At 36.9% G+C, this 22382-nt stretch overlaps 2 protein-coding genes across 2 annotated transcripts; both read right to left on the bottom strand.

Annotated features, from left to right (window-relative positions):
- Positions 1–3394: 3394 nt before the first annotated feature.
- Positions 3395–4591, bottom strand: LOC144436874 (carbohydrate sulfotransferase 3-like). Its single transcript, XM_078125734.1, has one exon. It carries the CDS (start codon positions 4589–4591, stop codon positions 3395–3397), a length of 1197 nt encoding a protein of 398 aa, XP_077981860.1.
- Positions 4592–9308: 4717 nt separating this feature from the next.
- On the bottom strand, positions 9309–21895 carry LOC144436873 (NADPH oxidase 5-like). Its single transcript, XM_078125733.1, has 16 exons — positions 21677–21895; positions 20486–20580; positions 19777–19888; positions 18226–18317; positions 17871–17985; positions 17287–17440; positions 16730–16940; positions 16222–16349; positions 15534–15722; positions 15233–15345; positions 13974–14165; positions 13072–13204; positions 12226–12680; positions 11335–11544; positions 10577–10843; positions 9309–9440 (listed from the first exon to the last, which is right to left on the bottom strand). Exons 1-16 carry the CDS (start codon positions 21893–21895, stop codon positions 9309–9311), a joined length of 2817 nt encoding a protein of 938 aa, XP_077981859.1.
- Positions 21896–22382: the final 487 nt, after the last annotated feature.

The following is a 22382-nucleotide window of genomic DNA, read 5'->3' as shown; positions in this document are numbered from 1 at the left end:
TACTGGTTGTCAGGTCTATTAAAGACTCAGGATCCACGTCCATCCTGTCCAAAGACAACAGTGGATAACAATGGTGATGGAAATGATCCACAGATGATGTAGTAACGGTGGCGTAGCATTGTTGCTCAGCAACGGAATGATGAATAGAAGTCACAATCTGTTAATCGACAACTTATACATTATCACTCCATCAATCGATGGAATGCCATGACAACACGTATTGATATTTCCTGCTACTGTGTTTAATTTAATTGTATAACATTATCCAACGTATATAAAGGCCTCGAGTTTCGGCACTGACCGTATAACACATTTACATGATTCACTTCGCGTTGGCGTAATATTTTGATATTGATAGTTTTGTAGAGAACAAAGAAGTCCGGTGTTTTACCAGTCTCCACTACACTAGCCAGGAACTAGATATCTGCTGTAAGTAGTGATTCTCGCTGTGTTTTAGTCACTTCACTGAGAGGTGCCACCGAATCACGTACCGGGATCTCTTGGACATTCTTATTACATGTAAAAATGCTCACGCTAAGAAAAGTTCACACAACTGTTGCTTTGTTTTGATGTCGAATGCCTCTTCCCTTTGTACAGCTACTAACAAGTGTTATTGAAAGTCAAGTTTAAATCACTCAATTCCTATTCTTTGGACGTTATGTCACCCCCCCCCCCGTTCTAAGACAATGACATCATAGTATTATCATATTTGTTTGTCTCGTGATATTGTAAAACTGTTATTTTATTTTTTCATGGCTGAGGAAGTCTGCTACGTCATGTTTAGAGGGATTGTTAGTCTGTAAGTGTAAGTATGCCGTGACGGGGCGCCCTCACACATCGGTCAACCTCCTCCTACCGTGAGAGGAGACCTGCGAGGGTGGAACGTAACGACGGTTGTCAACAACATGACTTTCTGTCAACCCCAGAGCATATAAAAACATATGTACATAATACAAGAGAGATTGTCCCTCAGTTGATTGAAACAAACTTATGAAGGAAGAGGGCCGAGGAATTAGGGAGTGGGTCACTTTTTACAGATAGGTCCTCAAGGAGGGTCAGATTTCAGAAAAGGGAAATTAGGGGAGGGTCACATTTTACTTTGACTCATTTTGATATAATTTTGCATTATTTTGTTATTTTGGCATTGTCCCACCGCTGCCACTGCTTCCAAAGGGTTGTCGGTGGTCGAGTGGTTAAACAACTTGCCTCTTAGCACTGCAATCGGGGTTCGAACCCATTCAGGGTCATAATTAAATTAACCACCCTGTAAGTAAGAAGTGTCGTTCAGTTTGACTCTACCGAACAACGCAGGTTTTCCCCGGGTACTCTGGTTTCCTCCTGCACTATTAAAAACTGAACCCTCCTTTTATTGGGTAATGCCTGTTGGATGGTAAATAATAAATAAATAAGTTTTAAAAATCCTACTGCTACCATATCCCACCACTGCCACCACTGTAAAGTACCGTAACAATCCCGTCAATTCGGCCAGATTTTAATAATCACGATTTGTTTGTGGTCAAATTACTTGATTTATGAAAATAAATTTAAAAGTTTACCAGCCGAATTACAAAACGTAGGTCAAACATTCTAGTTAGTTTTCTTCTTCGCCAATCACTTTTAAGTTTCGTTTTTTATTCAGGATCCGTAAAAATAAAGCTCCCACATTCAATGGTTAAATTTTGTGATCTATTGATTTTGTTGTGGTCGAAACATTTCTGAAATTGAGGGAGGGTCATTTTTTTTAGCACAACGGACTAGAGGGGGGGGGGGGTTACCTTTTATGCCACAGACCGGGCTTGGTTTTCCCCCGGCCAGAGCCCTTGTAATTACTGAAGGCTCCCTAACCGTAGTTGCCAGTGCTATCCTTTGTCAACAGAAGTGACTGTCAATATACATAACTGTCATTTATTCCGGAGTTGTAATTCTATGATGGCTTGTTTAACAGTGCCATTGGGTGATTTTGAATTTCCGACGTTTTCACCTGTTATTTTTTTCAGTTGATTATTATTAAGTCCAAAACTGAAAATGTGGAAAATACAAAAATAAAGGAACAAAGTGAAAATGCCGGAAATTCAAAATCAACCTGAAATAATGGTGGAAATTATGTACACCGTGGTGGAAATGTTTTTACCATGGTAAATAATTTCCACCGGGTGAAAACATTACCACCACAGTGTAAATAATTTCCACCATGATGGATATTATTTCAGGTTGATTTTTAATTTCCGACATTTTCAATTTGTTTCTTTATTTTTGTATTTTCCACATTTTCAGTTTTGCAATTTTACAATCAACTGAAAAATTAACAGTTGAAAAAATCGGAAATTCAAAATCACCCAATGGCACTAACAAGCCACCGTAGTAATTCTGTAGCAGTCATAAACATGTGTGTTATTTAGCCCAAACGGTTACATATACGATTCTGACTGGATACCATTTCCCCCAAATTATATAATCTAAGTTGCCAGTTGAATATATCTTACTTCCTAGCAAGGGAAGAATACGTTGAAGAATATTCGACAATCCTCACGAATGCATACTTTCCCCCCATCGTACTACATGTACAAATACTGCCACAAGCCTCACTCTATATACAGGATTTCACTTCACTATGAACAAACAAAGAACGCTATGGCATCACAATGAAAAAGACGACTTTATCCGATCATACGGGAAATCTCCAACCCAGACTAGGACTGGTCTACGCATACTGATGTAGTGATGCGTGTTGATGTGTACATGACATATTACATGTAATACATCAGTCGCGTCGTCGCTGTCAGTTATTCATGATCATGGTATTCTATCAAATATTTGATGACACTATTAAATGTAAAAGACTTAGAGAGTGACATCAATTTATCCGAAAGTACATATTTTATTGACTCACTGTTATCCAAATTAAACACGGAATAACAATACGATCATCAAAATGCAAACTTTAATATTATAGAATATGTTGTGTTTACCATCTAAACATACACGTATGTAGGTTCTACCTACCATTCAGAGTCCCCCATATGTATATAATATCGTCATTCTATGCACCTGTAACACCATTAATATGCAAATAAATTTCCATCCCTGATAGTATAGTCCAAGATTAAAGTCGGGTATCTTAGCAACCAAACTGGGTACATGTGACATATATGTCACTGTAAGTACATCCTCATAGTCTAGTTCCTAAAAGATGCGTTACGATTACTACGACCATCTCCACGCTGTGGAGTGAGTGAATATGATTATTTCCACTGAGTGGAGATGATCGTAGTAATTGTAAGGCGTCGTATAGTTAAGAGACTAGTTGCCCCATTACCCATCGTTATGAGTCCCCAATATGTATGGTATCATCATTATATGCATTTGTAATACCATTACATAGTTACATGTACTATCATACAAATCTCCATGTTTGATCATACAGTCCTGGATCAAAGTCGGGTATCTCAGCAACCAAACTGTGGTTTCTATCGCTGTAAGAAACTTCATTAACTGCTGATTTATACCCAAAGGCATTCATCAGTTGTTTACATGGTTTCAATGATTCAACAAGTCTCGCTGCCTCAAAAGTTAATGTTCCTCTCCATCCCTGTGCTTGCTCTTTGGAATTTCTGCTCGTCCCGTATGGGTCTTTTCTCCCCTTCTGCTGTCTCGTGTTTTCGTCCAGCCACTTTCGAACTCCCGTCGGCAACTCCAGCCCAATATATCTGTAAAGTCGCTCAGCTGTTGGCTGAGGATGTTCAGCCATATCCTCGTACCGAACTAACGAATAAAAATCTGTGTCAGTCAAGGAACGTCCGATGACGTAATTCTCTAACCATCTTTGACAGTATGTATTCGTTGTTGCGAGAGCTGACTGGTCGATGTCTTCTACGCTGTAAATGGTTTTGGTGCCGTTCTTCAAATTTAACCAAGATGACATCCTTCCACGGGGATCACGAATTATTTGCACAACTTTCAAGTTCAAGTCTTCTTCTCTTGTTAGGTGTATAACGTCGGTAATTTGTCTAATTCGTATTGTTTTAATAGCAATATGCTTTTTCCTGCCACATATTTCGTGCAATAAGGTTGGTGATGGTGGCTGACATTGCATCTTTTCATTGACTTTTCGGCGACAAAGTTCATTTGTGGCCATTCTCATTTCCCTCCATTGTCCAGCAATGCTTAGATTAGCAAAAGTGTCTATGTAGCACTCCATGTTATCAAATTGACATCGAAACATTTTTTCCAACATTTCAACATGACGTACCTTAAAAAGACACTCTGGAGCCCCTGATTGAATCATACAGCTTGTTAGTAAGCGTCCTGGTTCAAACACATAGAAAAACTCGTTGTTCCTATTAAATAGTTCAGCTGTAAACGTTGAGCCTGTTCTGTAGGCAGCCATCAGTAATACACGCAATGGTTGGTTTGCAGAACGTCCATTGTCGTAGTCATTGCTAACTCTAATATCACGTGATGAGTTGCAATTGCACTCATATTTTGGCTGTATCAGTTTTTCCGTCTCACTTCTTCCGGTTACACCGACTTCGTCATCCTTCACGTTATAGCTTTTTCCAATCCGTTTGTCATCGGTCTTCGAATATTTCATAATTGTCAAAACTACCAAAAACGTCACTGTGCTCACCAGATATTTCCGGTAGTGTTTAAACATTTTAAACATTGTGTCAGGACTTATTTGAAAATAAGTATGACTCGTAAGTATCCACTCAACAATACTATCCTTTGATGAAAGTGAGCCGTTTCCGTTAACGTCTGATGGTGGACTTTGTTTGCTGAAACGGTCCAAATATCGATTACGAGGACTGTCCCAGAAGAAGCAAGTCACTAACACTGATGCACACAGTACGCGAAACACGGGAAGTAGCGTCTTTTTGTAGTAAAGAGTGTATGGAATATGTCAAGGTAAAACAGGTCAGCCTCTCGACGTACCTGACTTTGGCTCGACGCACCTGGATTGACTTTGACTCGACGTATATTGACTCTGAACGTTCACGGTGGAAGGTATACATTGTTCATTTGCAACGGCGTACACCATCTGATGTAGTGTCAAACCGATTCGAGGGTCACGCTTATGGTTAGGGAGCCTTCAATAATTACAGGGGGGAGGGCTAGCGGAAATGAAGCGTCTGTGTCCCATAAAATGTGACCATCCCTTGATTCCATTTTCTAAAAACTGCCCCCCCCTCAATTTCCTTGCTCTTAAAGGTAACCCTCCTGATGTTAAAATAATTTAACAACAGGAGTTAAAATGCGGTCATAACTGTACATGTAAAGGAATCCGAGTCTAAGACTCAATGGTAAGGACTCTATCCCATCGCTGCCACCACATCAGTTGTTTAATTTTCACTACTACTACCACACTGACTGTTGTATGTTTGTGAATCCCTGTGCCTGTGAGCGCTGTGATCTAATTAATTGGCAGAGCTGAAGCCCCCCAAAGACTAGACGGTTGCTCTATTGACATTGTCAGGAGTTAACACCCCGCACCATGACCAACGGGCCCTATCCACAATGCTTTGCCACAACATTGCCCGTGCACGTTAGACATAATCCTCTTCTCACAACTTTATTCATTGCATGGTTGTCAACAGTGAGTTCACTGATATTGGATATGTCCTGATGAAACAACGGTGACAGTGCTGTGACGTCACAGCAGTGGCAATGGTAGGATTCCAAAAGCACAAAACAATGCAAAATGGGATAATCAAAGATAATTAGTCATAGTATTAAAATGTGATCCTCTCCTGTTATTTCATTTTCTGAAATGTGGCTCACCCCGAAAACCGAGTTGTAAAATCAGACCCTAATTCCCCGGCCCTCCCTACGTGTCATTATTGAAGGGTCCCTTACATTATAAAATACCCGGAGAGGTGCGCTGGTACATGTATAATAAACATACCATATTTAAATTTGTTGAAACGTTTATATAAAAATCAACTTATGGTAAATAAAAAAGCACGTGAACGCTTCGTGACACCTATAATTATATGCATTTTATACGGTCTGCAAATATAATTTATCAACCACATTCATTATTGCTACTAGACAATAGTCAATGTACTTATCAATCTATATTATGTGCGCCAAGGATCGATCGGTTGTGTAGTATAGATTCCATGATTGGCATTTTGTTCCAATAAACGCGCTATGTAATTAATTTTGCAGTATGAACATCGATTCACTGAAATACTGTATTAATAACATAAAAGAAATACAATTCGGTGCAATATTGTTTTCTTTTTGTATATAGTAGAATAATATAACCTAATACCATCACATAACGCCGTATGGCATATATGTATTTCAGTTTAACAGTTCGAATATCTTACGCGTGTGTGTGTGTGGAGTTTGGAGTTTGCTAGGATACGAATGGGGCCGGGGGGGGGGGGGGGCAGGAACGAATACACGGTTAACTCATTCATCAACAATACATTCAATGTCTTCCCCTCACTATACCACTTTTCAGCCGTGAACATTGAAAAAAGAACCATCAATTCGAAATGTATTTATATAGTCTATGTTGAGCACTGTAAAGTATTTCTTTTGACGCTTTTAATTTTGAGTAGTCAGTATGTATTAAAGGTTTCAACAGTACATTTCTTTTATATCTTTTCCAAAAGAAAACAACATGAATTATGGCTATTTTCCTTTCCTTTGCAAATATTCTGCGTATAAGGATAAGTCGTGTCATTCAGGCCTCCTCTCTCCCTCTGAGAGGGGTTGGCCGATGTGTGAGGGCGCCCCATCACGGCGTTCGTTACAGACTAGAAAAAATTGACAATCTGAACCAATGAAAAATGGTATTCAATTCTACACTCCAAAAATCAAAAAAAAAATTCACAAAACCTTGTACACTTATGAAAGATTTACCCGAATACAAAAACCTAGCACACACACTAGAGATCGTTAGAGAGTTGCTGGTATATATAGTAGAGTAGGGCCTATAATACTGGATGACGTATTCTAAAATCAAATATATACAACTGACGTACATATTAACTGAATACATCTACTTATTGGTTACATGTTACCCGCACAATTATTGTGTACTTAGGGAGCCTTCAGTAATTAAATGATGGGGGGTTAGGGGTGGGTCACTTTTTATAAATCGATCCTCGAGGAGGGCCATGTTTTAGAAAATGGAAATTAGGGGAGGGTCCCATTTTACTTTGACTCATTTATATCTAACGTTGCTTTGCCTGATGCTACCTCTTCCAAATCCTACTGCTACCACATCCCGCCGTTGTAAGTTCAGTAAAATTCCCATCAATTCGGCCAGATTATAATAATTACGATTTATTTGTGGTCGAATTACTTGATATATGAAAATTAATTTGTAAGTTTACTGGTCGAATTGCAAGAAATGAGTAAGTCAAACATTCTAATAAGTTTTCTTCTTCAATAATTTTTTTTTAAGTTTCTTCATTTTTATTAGGATTCGTAAAAACTAAGACTCCCCAATCCCTGTGGTGGTATTAGTGGGAAACAATAACTGCCTTTTAAAACTGTCAATGCTCTAGTGGAACTCGGAACCAAGGACCCCTGAGCTGCCCAGGACATGCCACAGACCGGGCTTGATTTCCCCACGCTCTCCCCCCTTGTAATTACTGAGGGGCTCCCTTAGTTCGGTGTAACCGAGTGGCAGGGTCCTGGACTACCAGCTAGTCTTTCATCTGTGTGCTGATTGTTTTATGGTAATGTCAGTTTGACTTCACAGTTGCTGGCAGTCTGAAACTACAAATAAACTACACCCAAGGTCAAATTAGAAAATTAACATAATTACTACTATGCTTGTTCATGTGTGTATTTGTCAATTTGTCTTTTTTCATTTCCACCTGTTTTATAATGATGTTTCTGTGTGTATTTACATCATTGTTTCTGACTGTTTTAGCTATGGGAAGTTTTTTTTAGAGTTGTTGCGTTCTTTTCTTTCCCGAAATAAGTTTAATAATAACAATAATTACTAATGACAATTTCTGCTCATACAAGTCAAAAGTTTTCTTGAAATAAGCGAATCCAAAATTTTCACCGACATCTCCTCAGCAGTGTACTACCGAGACTAACATTATGATGTTTTAATTTATAACTAAAAGATGACCCCAAAGTCTATGGGCAATTATTCCCATCACATATAATTGACACATACACTGTATTGTATTATACTTGATTTAATAATTTAATTTATTCATACTTAATATTTATACAGCAAATACAACTTGATCGCAGGAACTGTCAAGTGTCATTTTCTCATTCGTCATTTCAAGTACATTGATGGCAGGAGAAATAACTTGAACTTCTACGATTAATTACATATAAAGAGTCACGGGCCGTGGTTATACGTTTATATATCTGTTTTGGGTCATTTTTGAATAAGAAAGGGGCACAGGCAGTGTTTAAATGTGTTTAGGCGTACTTTTTACTGCATATTTAAAATTTACTCACATTATTGTACCTAGTGAAGCACACTTAGCCACCATTTGCAATTAACTGAATTCAAATCTGGTACACTCATAAACGGTCCGATAACGTAATTTATGAAACGTATCTAAAAATGTTTCGGAAATTCATACTATGCACTCAACTGTGCTAACAATGGCATAAGACAATTGTCATCATGTTATTAGAAGATATGTATCGACATGAATACTACTGTACTTGATTATGGTTTCATCATGTAATTTCTCTTGAGTATAAAGCTTGTGTTACTTAAATTTGCTGAGGCATAGCCAACTATCGCTTGCTATTAAATTTGCAGAAGGCAGAACCCATATCAGATATTCAGAATGTACACATGAAAGACTCGATGACGTGATTTTATCACACGTCATCAAAATATCGTGAGACTATCACACCCTTACAAGAAGACGCATTTTTTACGTCATCAAAGATATACTATCGATATTAACATGATACTTTCTAGTTCAAGGTTTTATGTACGTATTTCCACCTGAGTAAGAAAAAGCTTAAAAATCCAGTTTATGTCACTTTTAAAAATAAATTACAGTATATAATTGATGTATTTTCATGTGGAGAACGTGGTTGTATTCAGTCAGGTTCCAATGCGATATTGCACAATTTCTTTTCTCTATAATCCACAATATATAATCCATATATTTATATAGTTTTACATCTGTGAGACCCTTTTTTTTAGGTCTATAAGTACTTACATGTATATATGTCAGACATAAACAGTTCTGTAAATTTGCTTACAAGGCACACTTTTAGGTATAATTTTTACATGTGAATATTTACAAAATCTGAGTTGGTATTTGGTAAGACATCTGGTTTCTTGCTGGCTTAGCCAATCAGAATTGTTCTTGTCTAAATTTCATGCCAAATTGACAGGCTTTCCCCTTCAACGTTTTGCCCAGTTGTGGCGGACCACAGTAAAACACAGTAACATCTCCTTTCTTGTCCTCTTGAATCTTGGCAAACACCTAGAATATGAAAATATAAACGTCATTTTATTACGTCATCAATATTGTCATAAAGTTTACCTAAGGTGATGACGCAAGGAGAATTGTGGAACCCCTAGGCCAGAGATTGCTGGTCAATCGCGATGTATCTATTCTCAGACCACTAATAGTAGTGTGAGATATATTTCAGGCAATTAGTTATTTATAGAAAGATTGTTATCCTTTCACGTTTATTTTGAAGACAGTGTGCCATGATATTACATGTACATATAAATCGCTATCAACGAATGGGTAATATCACAATGAATCTAAACATTATAAACCAGAAATGACTCTGTATTTTAGTTTGTGAACGTTTGTCCTCTTTAATGCTTTTGGAATATTAGTGATTCCACGTGACTTGAATTGCATACGTAGGTGGTGGGCACAAATACAACTACCAGTCACCAAAACGATGAGAGATTTAAAAAAAAAAGTTGGAAAAGGCAACGAAAGATGTTAGATTTTCCTATGTTCAGCAATTACCGTAATTGATATTGTTGCCAACATGCGACTACGACTTCTACATTAAAACATATTAAAGTGGCCATATGGATGAGAATTTGGTATTTATTTTGGATTTGTATTTGATAAAACAGCTTCACTAAGTTTTTCTACTTGAAAAAATAATGTGAAATAACATATACCAAGTCCAAGTTCACATCTCAATAAACTGCAAAACATTAAACAATGTATATAATGTTTGTTATTGTACGTACAATAACAAACTTTTTGCACTTTTTGCATCTTTTTGCAATGTATTGAGTTATGAACATGGACTTGGTATATGTTATTTCACATTATTTTTTCAAGTAGAAAAACTTAGTGAAGCTGTTTTATCAAATAAAAATCCAAAATAAATACCAAATTCTCATCCATATGGCCACTTTAAGACAATTTATGGGATGGAATTGAAACATTGTTATTCCGTTTGCTCAATTATTGGCATTTTATATTGTTGTGTGTAATTTTTAGGAAGCATCAATAAACCATTCTCGCAAACCAGAGTTATTATTTCTACCACTACATTTCGTGGGAGGCTCGTTAACAACGTTGCCGTAAAACAGGCCGTGGTTTGCAACGATGCAATAAACATTTACGGTTAAGCTACTGCTTACTTTGTCCCAATCTGGTCGTCCTGTTTCAGTTCGACTCAGTAATCCTGTAAACGTATCTCGTCCGCCGTTCTTGTGAAGTAAGTTTAACGCCATCTGGAGATAAATATTGGAGAAATGTTTGGTCTGTATCGCCGATGTAAGGTAGAGATGAAACTGTAAGAAATCATCAAATGGACCTATATCCTGTTGTTCTTCCTCTAGTTGACTCAGTAATTCAAGGAACCACTCAAACGACTTATGATCCCGATTGATCCAATAGAAATCCACCTGAAAAAGATTAAGATATATTAAATCCAAGCGTTCCAATTTTGATATCCTGAACTAGAAAAAAAAAATCACAAATTGAGATGTGAAATTCGATAACTTGAAGTTGTAGCTAAGAACGGTGATGGTACATACTCACTTCCTCTCTAACCATACCAATTTAACAGTTACGGCAAAAGCTAACTTTGCTGATAAATCATATGATGCGTAGATGAGTTGTATCAAAGTGTGCGTGCGTGTGTGTGTGTGTGGGGGGGGGGGGGTATGGCATAGATCTTTACATTGTAATATAGATTAATGGGGTGTGAATCGAATATTTATGCATTTTAATACACTTGTATTGATTACTTCTAATAACTTATCTAGTGATAAATTAGCAACTCGATAACTTATTCATCTTTGCAATCAAGCCCTAATGCACCTTATGGCCATTTTAAAAGGTTACTGCAAGGGTTTATGGGAAACAAATCTGTTTTCCTTTTGTCTTCACTGACCTTCTTAAGCTTCATTTCTGTCTGAGGTATTTCTTCTTTCCATGCATGCTTACAACTAGGACAGCATTTCTTGACAGCTCTGTATCGTTGGTGAATACTTTGTAGAATGGAAGCAAACGGAGTAACGCCAATCCCAGCTGCTATCAACACCGCATGTTCGCTTTCAAATATATGCTGAGATGGCGAACCGTAAGGGCCGTCCAGGATAATCTGCTCAAATGTAAAGAGTTGAGACTTGTTACAGAAATCGATGATATATACTTAAACTAAGAGACTTACAAGAGTGAAAACTCAGCGCATATATATATTATATATATATATATATATATATATATATATATATATATATATATATATATATATATATATATATATATATATATATATATATATATATATATATATATATATATATATATATATATATATATATATATATATAGGAAGTCAGTGGTAAGATTTATCCGTAGCACAGTGCTCGATACGTCTGCACGTAGAGCGGAGTATATGTTGAGGGTAGAAGAAAATCAAGTCGGGTTTTTCGTCTCTACAAGCCTGTTTCGTGAGTAAATCACTCGTCAGGAGATGTTGATGAACTAGTAACATCAACATCTCCTGACGAGTAATTTACTCACGAAACAGGCTTGTAGAGACGAAAAAACCGACTTGATTTTCTTCTACCCTCAGCATATATATATATATATATATATATATAGGACCACGAGATTACTATATTTACTAAATTTAGTATATAAAGTATATATACCGAAGATTCGTTGTTGGTGGCGCACCTGTTTAAACACAGACAAGGAAAAATTTTCCTTGTCTGCAAAAAAAATTTAAACGAAATATATGTATACAAGTTCTGACGGGCAAATTGTGACTACTTGCCTCCACGCCTTCTCCGTTCTCTTCAAGTTTACTTTCAACCATTTTTGACAATGATTTAATTTCAGCAGTTCCTTGAAGTTCCTGTCTATTTGCACAGTTCAAAGTATTAATATCCACAACGTGACTGTTTTGGATTTGTCTATCACTGTCAAGGACGCCTTCCATACGTACGACAGTTGAATGTCTTCCACCAAACTTTATATTGTCATTGACTATTGTATTAGGTATATTTAATGGCGACCCCTGTTCCTCTAAATCCAATACGTCCATTTCTACCAAGTCCACATCTTGTACGATGTCTAACGGTGTGTTTGTAGCTTTCTCTGTATTTGGCGAAATACTTTCAGTTATTGATGTATTTCTAACGTAGTTGTTCCATTGGTTACGTTCCTTGTAATAGTTGTACAACCGCTTAGTCCAATGTCCCACTGCTCTTATGTGTAGTGATAAAGTACCTGAAAATGAAAAAGTAACATTATTCATTACAGACAAATTTTATGAAACTTTAAACACGTGGATAGTGAAATGAAATCACTTTGGAATAGCAAGTTTAAAAAAGATTGCGATGTTTTGATCCGTTGATCTTTTATGGAATTTACTCATGCCTAAGACAACTATAAATTCTAGAGCACAAGGTTATTATATTTAGTCCATCACCACCACCACCACCACCACCACCACCACCACCACAACAACAACAACAACAAATGCTAGTATTCTGTCCGTGTAATCGTGATATTAATGTGAAATACCGCAACGTGAAACGTCCTAAAGAAACAACAACAACAACAACAACAACAAATGAGGCGATACATATATGTAAATTACTAGTATTTACCAACATACCTAGTTGTTCTGGGGCACTACTAATGGTGAAAGGATGCCATTCATGTCTTGCAATACTTGGTATGTTGATACTTATATAGTCTCCAGGCTTGAAATGGAAATATGGAGGTCGCTGAATTTCTAACTGAATTACCTATATAACAGATTAGGAAATGACACATATTATAACAATGAACGTTGTCCAGTAGACAGCAAATTTGTTGTTATTTTCTATAATACATACTGTTACATATATATGTCTTTGATTGTAAAGGTAGATTTATAGCAAAACATAAAATTTCACGATTTGTATGGTTCTTTTTTTGCTTCCTATCCCATAACTTCTTGAGCAGAATTCTCTGAAACACGTGCCTTTTTTCGGTCTACCAGTTACATCAAAATATAGTTTAGAAGTGTGGCTAGTATATAGAACTACATTTCAGTCAAAAGTAGTTAGTTTGTGAAATAAAACTGCAGTGTGTCAGTAAAGTGGATTGGCACGGAGGCCACAGAAAACACTATATAAGCTAGAATTCCTACAGTCTGCGTGTTTCTTTATTAATTTTGAACAAAATAGCTTTAAAACGTACACACAACCTCGTGTGTGAAATGATAACCTGGGTGAGTGATTGCAAAAGTCCAATCTTAGGGGATTATTAGTAACATAAATAAAATAATGAAGGATAAACTTTTCCTAATATAAACTAAAAGCGAGTAATTCTAAATATTTGAAGATTCGTGAAACTGGGAAAATCTCCCATTGGGACTGGTGTTGTCTTAGCGTAACTAATATACAGATCCCAGTGTTAATACACGGTGAAGTAAATCAACAGGTGGCCATGGACTTTGTTAGGCCAACGATTAGATCGTTTGGGTCACATGGCATGGGTAGGTAGTACATTAGACGGTAGGGGTGGTGTTACCTTAGACGGTAGAACATGTCCTTGTTTGATGTAAGTATTTCCATGATATGCCTGCCTCATCTTTTTCAATCGAAATATTCTCTCTGCGACATACAAGGTGGCAGGAAGCAACATCCAAATCCAGAAACTTGGTGAATGTAGGATTAGACAAATCCACCACGCGAAAAACAGCTGATGTGTCCAATAAAACACCTGTTCAATTTAAAGAAATACAGAATTTAACTTAAAAATGCAAATATCTCAAACAAAAACAGATCTACCATTGTATCAAGGCACGTATACAGGGAAACTTCTGTTTGTTATTCGTTAGAGTGTCGACGAGAGAAACACATGATAAATACAGACATTTTTTTCCTCAGATCAGACCATATTCATTCATAGGGTCATTCGATAGGCTTTTAATTGTTGACTCAATCAATCCCCCAGTCAATCCACCCATCCATCCATCCATCAATCAATCAGTCAATCTGAAACATTTGTAAAACGCCTGAATCCAGTACACAGTAATGTCCAAAGGCAATGAACATGACACAAACCAATAAAGGTTTTTAAATACCATTGTAAACAGACGAATCTTAAGTTATAGAGGCCTCTCCTGGATGTTATCAAAAATGGGTCACTGACCTAGTTTAACTGGTCGACCTTTCCACATTGATGGGACAACACATGAAGATGTTGTTATACCATACAATTTGTACAATTTAAGATAGGAGAACTCAGAAGTGTATAATTGTTTTTAGATAATATTTCTTCGTTCAGCCAAGCTTTACGAAAACATAAATTATCTAAGGTGCCTGGTCACTACGAGTCGAAGATGAGTACTGTAAAACTCTTCACCAGCATTTCCCTCTGGATCACACGTTCAGTTTGGTTTACATGTGGGATAATGTACAATAGCTCAGGTGGTCTGAGATTATAAAGATTACAATAAACAAATACCTTTACCACACACACACACACACAGACACAGACACACACGCACACATACACACAGACAGACACACACACACAGACACAGACACACACACACACACGCACACACACACAGACACACACATACACAGAGAGACAGACAGACACACACACACACACACACACACGTCACGTTGAAGGAGTTTGAACAAAAATGTGAGTTGTTATACACTGGTCGTTCTACGTTACGACAACTTGCGTCTTCGTCATTGGTTATGCGGTGCTTGAAATGTGAGTCAAAACGTTCCAAATCGCCATTATTGTCCTAATTATCTGATTTTTTTTACCTGAAAATAACCACGTCTTCTGATGAAGGGTAAGGAACACACGACGATGATGACCAGTAAGGATACTAAAATACCACCCGATATGTTACACAGATTACTAGACCACTGCAAATCTGAAATAGTATGAAATGTGCAAATAAATATCAACACCACAAACAAAAGATAAACTGATAGCTTCTAAGATTAACGATTACTGAAAATATGGAAACTGCAACGAATGTATTGAATCGAGAAATTGTAACTGGTATAACAAAGTCACAATCAGTGTCCGACACTAAAAGTATAACGTTTGAAATCTTACCTAGATTCACTAAATGGGAAGCGGCGTGAATGGCGCTTAGAACTACTATAACCCAGCCCACTAATTTATGGAAGGCAATGTGATGGTCTAGTGGTAACAATTGTCCTAGTTTAGTAGACCGTAACTGTGTCAAACATTTCCTCAGCATCAACGTAACGATAAACGCACTGTTGAAATTCAAACTTTGACCTGTAAAGAGAGAAAAAAAACATGAGGCATAAGACACAGAATTAGGGTAAGAAACACAGCTACGTTAATTGCAGGAATGATAGATAAAAGTATGATTTAAAGAAATCATTTTAAAAGAGTCAAAATGCCTTAGTTGTGAATAGACAGAGAGATGTTTCGATAATAGTAAGATGATCAATCTATTGAACATTTGACTGTTACATTGTTTGTATTTGACTCACGATCAGCTCATATAGCCTCATAGCTTTCTTAGCTGTAATTGATAAGATTGATATGATATGATATGATATGATAAGATAAATGTGAAATTGTGATGTGTTAATGAAAGAATATGTTCATTCGTCGATCAATAATAACTGAGATTGTATCATTAGCAATGGGTCGCAGTCCAAGGACTGTGAAAGAGGCTATACTTAGGGATTCAGAATTGTATACAAGTAAGGTACTATACGACTAACATACATGTAATGGTAGATATAATATGTCTATTAGAACTTACCACAACCCTTTGCAATTATAAGCCAAATATTGGGTGGTTTCCCGTAATTCGTGTAGGCAGCTTCAAAGAACAATACAAGATTGAGTACAAGATACAACAACAGGACTACCAGACTGTTTGTATTGTTACTGAAATAACGACTGCAACATGTCAGTTTCCATGACAACGGCGTGTTGGTCTCTTTTTGGGATATCTGTAACCACTTAGTAATACTACAGGTACCATCATTGAGTAGCCACAAGTAGAGGAGAGAAATAAGTATAGAGGAGAGAAAAAGAAACTATGGTTAAATATGATGTATTATTTATAAGACGCTAAATGACAGTACACATACACGGTTAATTTTACAGCATATCGTAATATTCTTGTTTACAACAGCGTACCATACTGTTAACACTGACAAGATTTCCCTATCTGTGACCATAATGTTCTTTGATAGAGTTATGCAATAGCTCGATCTACTAGTACTATTACAGGTGTACGACGCCATATCGAATTCTTCCCCTACCTGTGTTTAAAGTTGTCAATCAAGTTAGGGTATTTCTTGATTTGATTTTGGAAATCTGCAAATGTGATTTTATCCACAGAGTTGGTATTTACATCTTGTAAGAGAACATCTGTCAGATCTTCAAGTTGTTTATTTCTACAAGTCATCTTGTTGTCACGGAGACATGATCGCAGTAAACTTTTTAGTTCAGACCGCTCGATATAATAATTACCTGAAAAATAAAAAGTAAATAAGTAAATAATTCGTTAAAGTCGTTTATCATATAAACTTTAATCATAGACCCTCCACCTATGTGGGTGGAGGGTCTAAGCTTCTATCTATAGGTCAGGATTAAATAATACCACAAGACTGGTCATCTCCTATACACTCTCTCGGAGAGGATGTTTTCTAGACTAAGATACGTCGTGTTGTTCAGCCCTGTGAGGCTGTGACTGTTAGCTGATAGCGTGATACGAATGTCTGTACCATAAAGACTAAATGTTCTCCGATTCTGCTGTAATCACACAGGGCTGTGTAGTCTTTTGCCCATAAACCCTCAATAAATTTTAATAACTTACCATCCATGTCGTACAGTTGAAATAAGAATCGTAACCTGTCTGTGGCTGTACCATATTTCAAGAAATTTAGACGATACACTAGTTGTCGGGTACTGACTCGACCAGTATTGGCTTTGTCCAAAATTCTGAAGAAGCGCTGGGCAAAGAACGTCGACTGTTGAAAGAATATAATATTTGTTATCAAAGCATAGACCATCCGCTGGTGGAGAGGGTCTATAATGATCAAAGTGACACAATGGTGCATGCAAGCAACAAGACTAGTCTGGAGCGTAAAAAGGTCGCTCGTATATGACGAATTCCTCGGTCCGTTGCTCAATGTGTCGCGTGTACAACCCCTCTCTTTCAATTTCTTGCTTCTTCATTCAACTGGATGGTTGACCATTCTGTAGTAAGATAATAGTTTCCTGCCCCCCCCCCCCCAGCTCTCTTTCCCAAGTAAATGCAGAAATATAAGAGGATTGCTAATCCTGTACATGTCAAACACTGAGTCAACATTTTGACAGCTAAAGGGTATAAATATAAATCTACCCCAGTCCTACCTCGTATATGTACACAAGGTCAATGTCAAATATATAGTAGCATACCTGTTCAATCTTCAAGAATTCTGCAAAGGTATACATATCAATATTTCTGTCTTCATCCATAAAACTGCCATATTGGTACTGAAACCATGACGACCACTTCTCATTCCTATCCATACTAAAATGAAAAACACTCAAGTGGTTACTTTACTGGTTGCTATGGTGATATTTTATTCTGTTTTACAAAACAGTCTATAAATCTTTTCTAGGTGACGTAGGGATTTTTTTTCTCAATTCTGTGTTAAATTCTTGTGCAAGTCATCGATTGACTTGGACGTTCACTTTAATTCCAAGGGGAGATTCAGTCTTCGAAGCATTGACTATAGCGTGGAGGTAGAAATGACGTGACTAAACTTACCAAGAGAGTCTTTGTAGGTGATTCAGGAATTCTTGACATGACAACCTTCCATTTCCAGATATGTCCATAGATTTGAAGAATGATTTTAATCCCTGTCAAATGTTAACAGCAATATCAAGAGTTAATATGAATGGCTTTGATTTTAGATTTGTAAACGTAACTTTCATTTCATTCACATTTTCCTCATATGATGTCGATCGTTGAACGAATTCCAGAAGTTATTTTGTGATAACACAGGAACACTTACCTCGCATAATACATGCACACTTGGTGGAGGGTCTATGTATAAACATATGTGAGCACAAGACACACACACACGTAGTTTAACATTTTAACTTAAACTTGCGAGCATAAAGGTGACACGCGAACATAAACAGGCAAGGCAGACACATTATTTTGGGCCCAATACTTTTCCTCATTTACATAAATGATTTACCAAACTCTTCAGATATTTTCAATTTTAGGCTTTACGCCGATGATTCGAACCTGTTTCATTCACCTGAGAAGTGTTCTTCATCAACAAACACCAGCAATATAAACTCAGCCCTTGCAAATGTTACAAACTGGTGTGATGCGAACAAATTAACAGTAAATTCTGCTAAATCACACGCATTACTCATTGGTGGTAGACACAAACCTCATAATGCACAAGGTTCAGTTCAGTTGAAAGATATGGCTATTAACTTTGTCAGTAATACCTCTTATGTTGGAGTATATTTGGATAGTAAAATGTTATGGAATTGCCACATTTTAGAAGTGAAGAAAAAAATGAGTAAGCTAACTGGTATTTTGTACAGACTTCGTTATACAGTTCCTCAGCATATTCTTTTGATGATATATAATACACTTGTTCTTCCCCATCTGTCATATGGACTTGAAGTATGGGGCTGTACATATCAGTCTTACCTCAAAGATATACTAATCATCCAAAAGAAAATTGCTCGCATAATTACCTTCAGTAGTTACAACACCCACTCTCCCCCCTTATTTAAACGCCTCCTTATGCTAGATGTATACAAGCAACGTGATTACCAAATAGGAATTTTTGTTCACGATGTGATCAATGGCAATGTTCCGCCATACTTCTCAAATTTCTTTTCCAAGATAGGTCATTGTTACGACACCAGGCAACAGAAGCGAAATGATTTAAGCATCCCAAAATACAACAATAATTACGGTCAATTTAGCACAAAGTTCACTGGGGCCAAAATTTGGAACTCTATCCCTTCCCATATAAGAGACACTCGAAGTCGGAGTACATTCAAAGCTAATTTCAAAAGCCATCTTCTTAGCCAGTATTAGTTGATGTATACCATTTTGTTCTTTCTTTTAAGATTTGTCATTGTTTCCGAATTTAGTTAAATACTTCTCCGGATTTGTGTGATATGTATGTTTTTGTTTTGTTTTGTTTTGTTTTGTTTTGTTTTGTTTTGTTTTGCTTTGTTGTTGTTGTTTTTTCTCTGAGGACAAAACTCGATTAGTTGTTTCGTCAACTATTTTTGCCCTCATTAAAAATAAATAAATAAAAAATAAAATAAAAATTACACTCACCTGTTTACTGTGAATCACTTGGCGGAATTGCACATCCGAGATATGATACTCGTTGTCAACATTGCACATACTCTTAAAACAATCGCACAGATAAAGCATGTCATTTTTATCACTGTTGAAATAAAAACAACATTAATTTAACATTATACACATCAACCAGTTTATGTGTGTGTGTCTTTGTGTGTGTGTGTGTGTATGTGTGTATGTATGTGTGTGTGTGTGTTTTGGGGGTCGTAAAGAAATTCGGGTATTAAACTTAAACCATTATTTTTGATCACTGTGTCTATAAATCACAAAGTGGCAATTCTAGATGTGTATATCAAAATGTCAAGTGTCACATGTAATTTGTTCAAATGGTTGTTCGTAATAGGAAAGATAATGATGTATCGTTAGTCTGAAAAGAAAGTCTATAAGAGCATATTTACTAGTATCTGTTTCATCTTATTTTCATGGTATGACTTCTCTTCATCAAGATAATTTGCTGCTACAGATGCGCATTATTCCTAGAGTTGTATGGGGATTGTTGACGATCGCCTTTCGGGGTAGGGCCCTAGGGGAGCCAAAATCCCCACACTAGTGGATTGTAAACTATTATATCCCTTCTCCTATATGTCTCGTCATGAATCGGTCTTATAGATAGTTGTGAACTAAGAAGTTTTTACTTTGCAAATGTCAAAGTGTACGTTTCCATGACAATTAATATGCCTACCTTGTTAGTCGATATATCACTCCGATTAATTCATGCAAATGAATTCTGGCGCCACGCTTCCCATTAATTAGAATAAACAGCTGATCAGCAAAGTCCTGCAAACAAAAAAAGTGTTTATTTCAATGTAACGAACACGAAAGCCGCCACGTGTATATTTTTATATGATCAATAACAATTACGGTAATTGTCCGACACGGTCAGGGTGGTCTTAGTAGGAACCGCTAAAAAAATCTGTTCTCAGAGCAACCAACTGCATGGACTATGGAACCCCATACCACCTTAGAAATACAAAACTTATACTTTCTACCTCAGCTTATACCATGTGTCAGGGTCCGTGCTTGTATATGTGTTCCCCCTCTTACCGTGACTCGTGTGAAGCATCATGGATATATTATAGATCCATGGAAGCATGTATCCAACAGTTACATGGCGTTTCAGAACCTCATTCCAGGAAAGACGGGACACTTTGGGTTGGGATTTAAATTTCGAATCAAGTTACATATCGTTTTAAGTTTTATCGTCAATGTATGTTCGTCGCCAAAAAACACACCACTTTAAAAAAAATCATTTTGTCATTGATTTGTCGCATCATGGATGTATTACATCCATCCATGGTCGCATCGAGGTAGGATGGCCTCCACGATTTACTTTTACAACTGTGAGCGTTCATATTAATATATAAAGCACTAATTCATCCAAGGATGACTGCAAAGTTTGGTTCTATGAAAATGAATGTCTGAGCATGGTTCCACTTCCATGGTCTGAGTGCCATCTATGCTTGATGTATCACCTTTGTAATAAACAATACCTATCCTCCTTACACCAGAATAAATACTGAACAGAGAAATAAACCATGAAGACTCGTGGGTAATACTCCCATGGATAAACCATATTGGGTGGTGGTCAACTCGTCCTTACAGTTCGGCCCGTGGTATACAAATTACAATGACCCATTACAGATCAAACGATGTTGTACAATGAGAAAAATAATGCATATCTTACTTTTCACATGAAAGGCTAAAAAAATTTGACAAGAATTTTCGTACTTTTGTAGGCCTATGTATTGAAAGATGATTTGAGACAGACCAGGACGTAAAAGATTAGAATATTTCACAAAATAGAAAGCTACTGTTATGTTCATACACAAAATGACGTCACTAGAGTAAAAATTGCAGAGAGAACTACGTTTACCTTTGACAGGGTTACTGCTTGTTCTTGAAATTTTCTCAGCTTCACTAATTTGGAGACATCATCGCTTAAAGCAAAGTTTGCCTGAAACCACTCCAAAGCTTTACAGCATTCAACGACATTTCTTTCGTCACCAGGTTGTTCTGGGTCGTCTTGACGAGGTTTGGCTTTGTTATCGACATCGAATGAAATGACGGTGTCAGAGTCTGCGATAACCTTCATCGTTGACAGTGAGAATCAAGAAGCAATAATGATGGTCGTGTTAGGAATGGCAAACCAATGTTTACAGTAGATTCAGAAACCCGCGTAAAAGATACTGTAGAATTCTCACAAATGCATTTCAACTGTTTCTGTGATTCCTTTTCAGACGAGAATGATAGGTGATGGACGGACACGCCAATCATACTTGATAAACAAGTCATCCAATGAACTGTGAGTGTGAGGTAGAGAACCCCCCTGATCACACGGGTAGGTATCAACCACTTGATAAAGTCATAATCCAATATGTCATTTACACCTTTACAATTCCCCTCAAAGACTTGAAACAATAGCTTGGTTAACTACACATGAGTAACACTTACTGCACAATAGAAAACAAACACATTTGATGTTGTTCACGCAATCAGCGCCAATATGTCTCATGAACTCTGAGAAACCGGATAAGAGCTGAACTAGCTGTCAATTTTTAGTAAGTAAGCAAACATTACTG

The sequence above is a fragment of the Glandiceps talaboti genome, chromosome 6, assembly GCF_964340395.1.
Source record: "Glandiceps talaboti chromosome 6, keGlaTala1.1, whole genome shotgun sequence".
Lineage (NCBI taxonomy): Eukaryota > Metazoa > Hemichordata > Enteropneusta > Spengelidae > Glandiceps > Glandiceps talaboti.
Note: the sequence above shows the minus strand (reverse complement) of the source record. Positions and strands in the feature narration are given on the sequence as shown.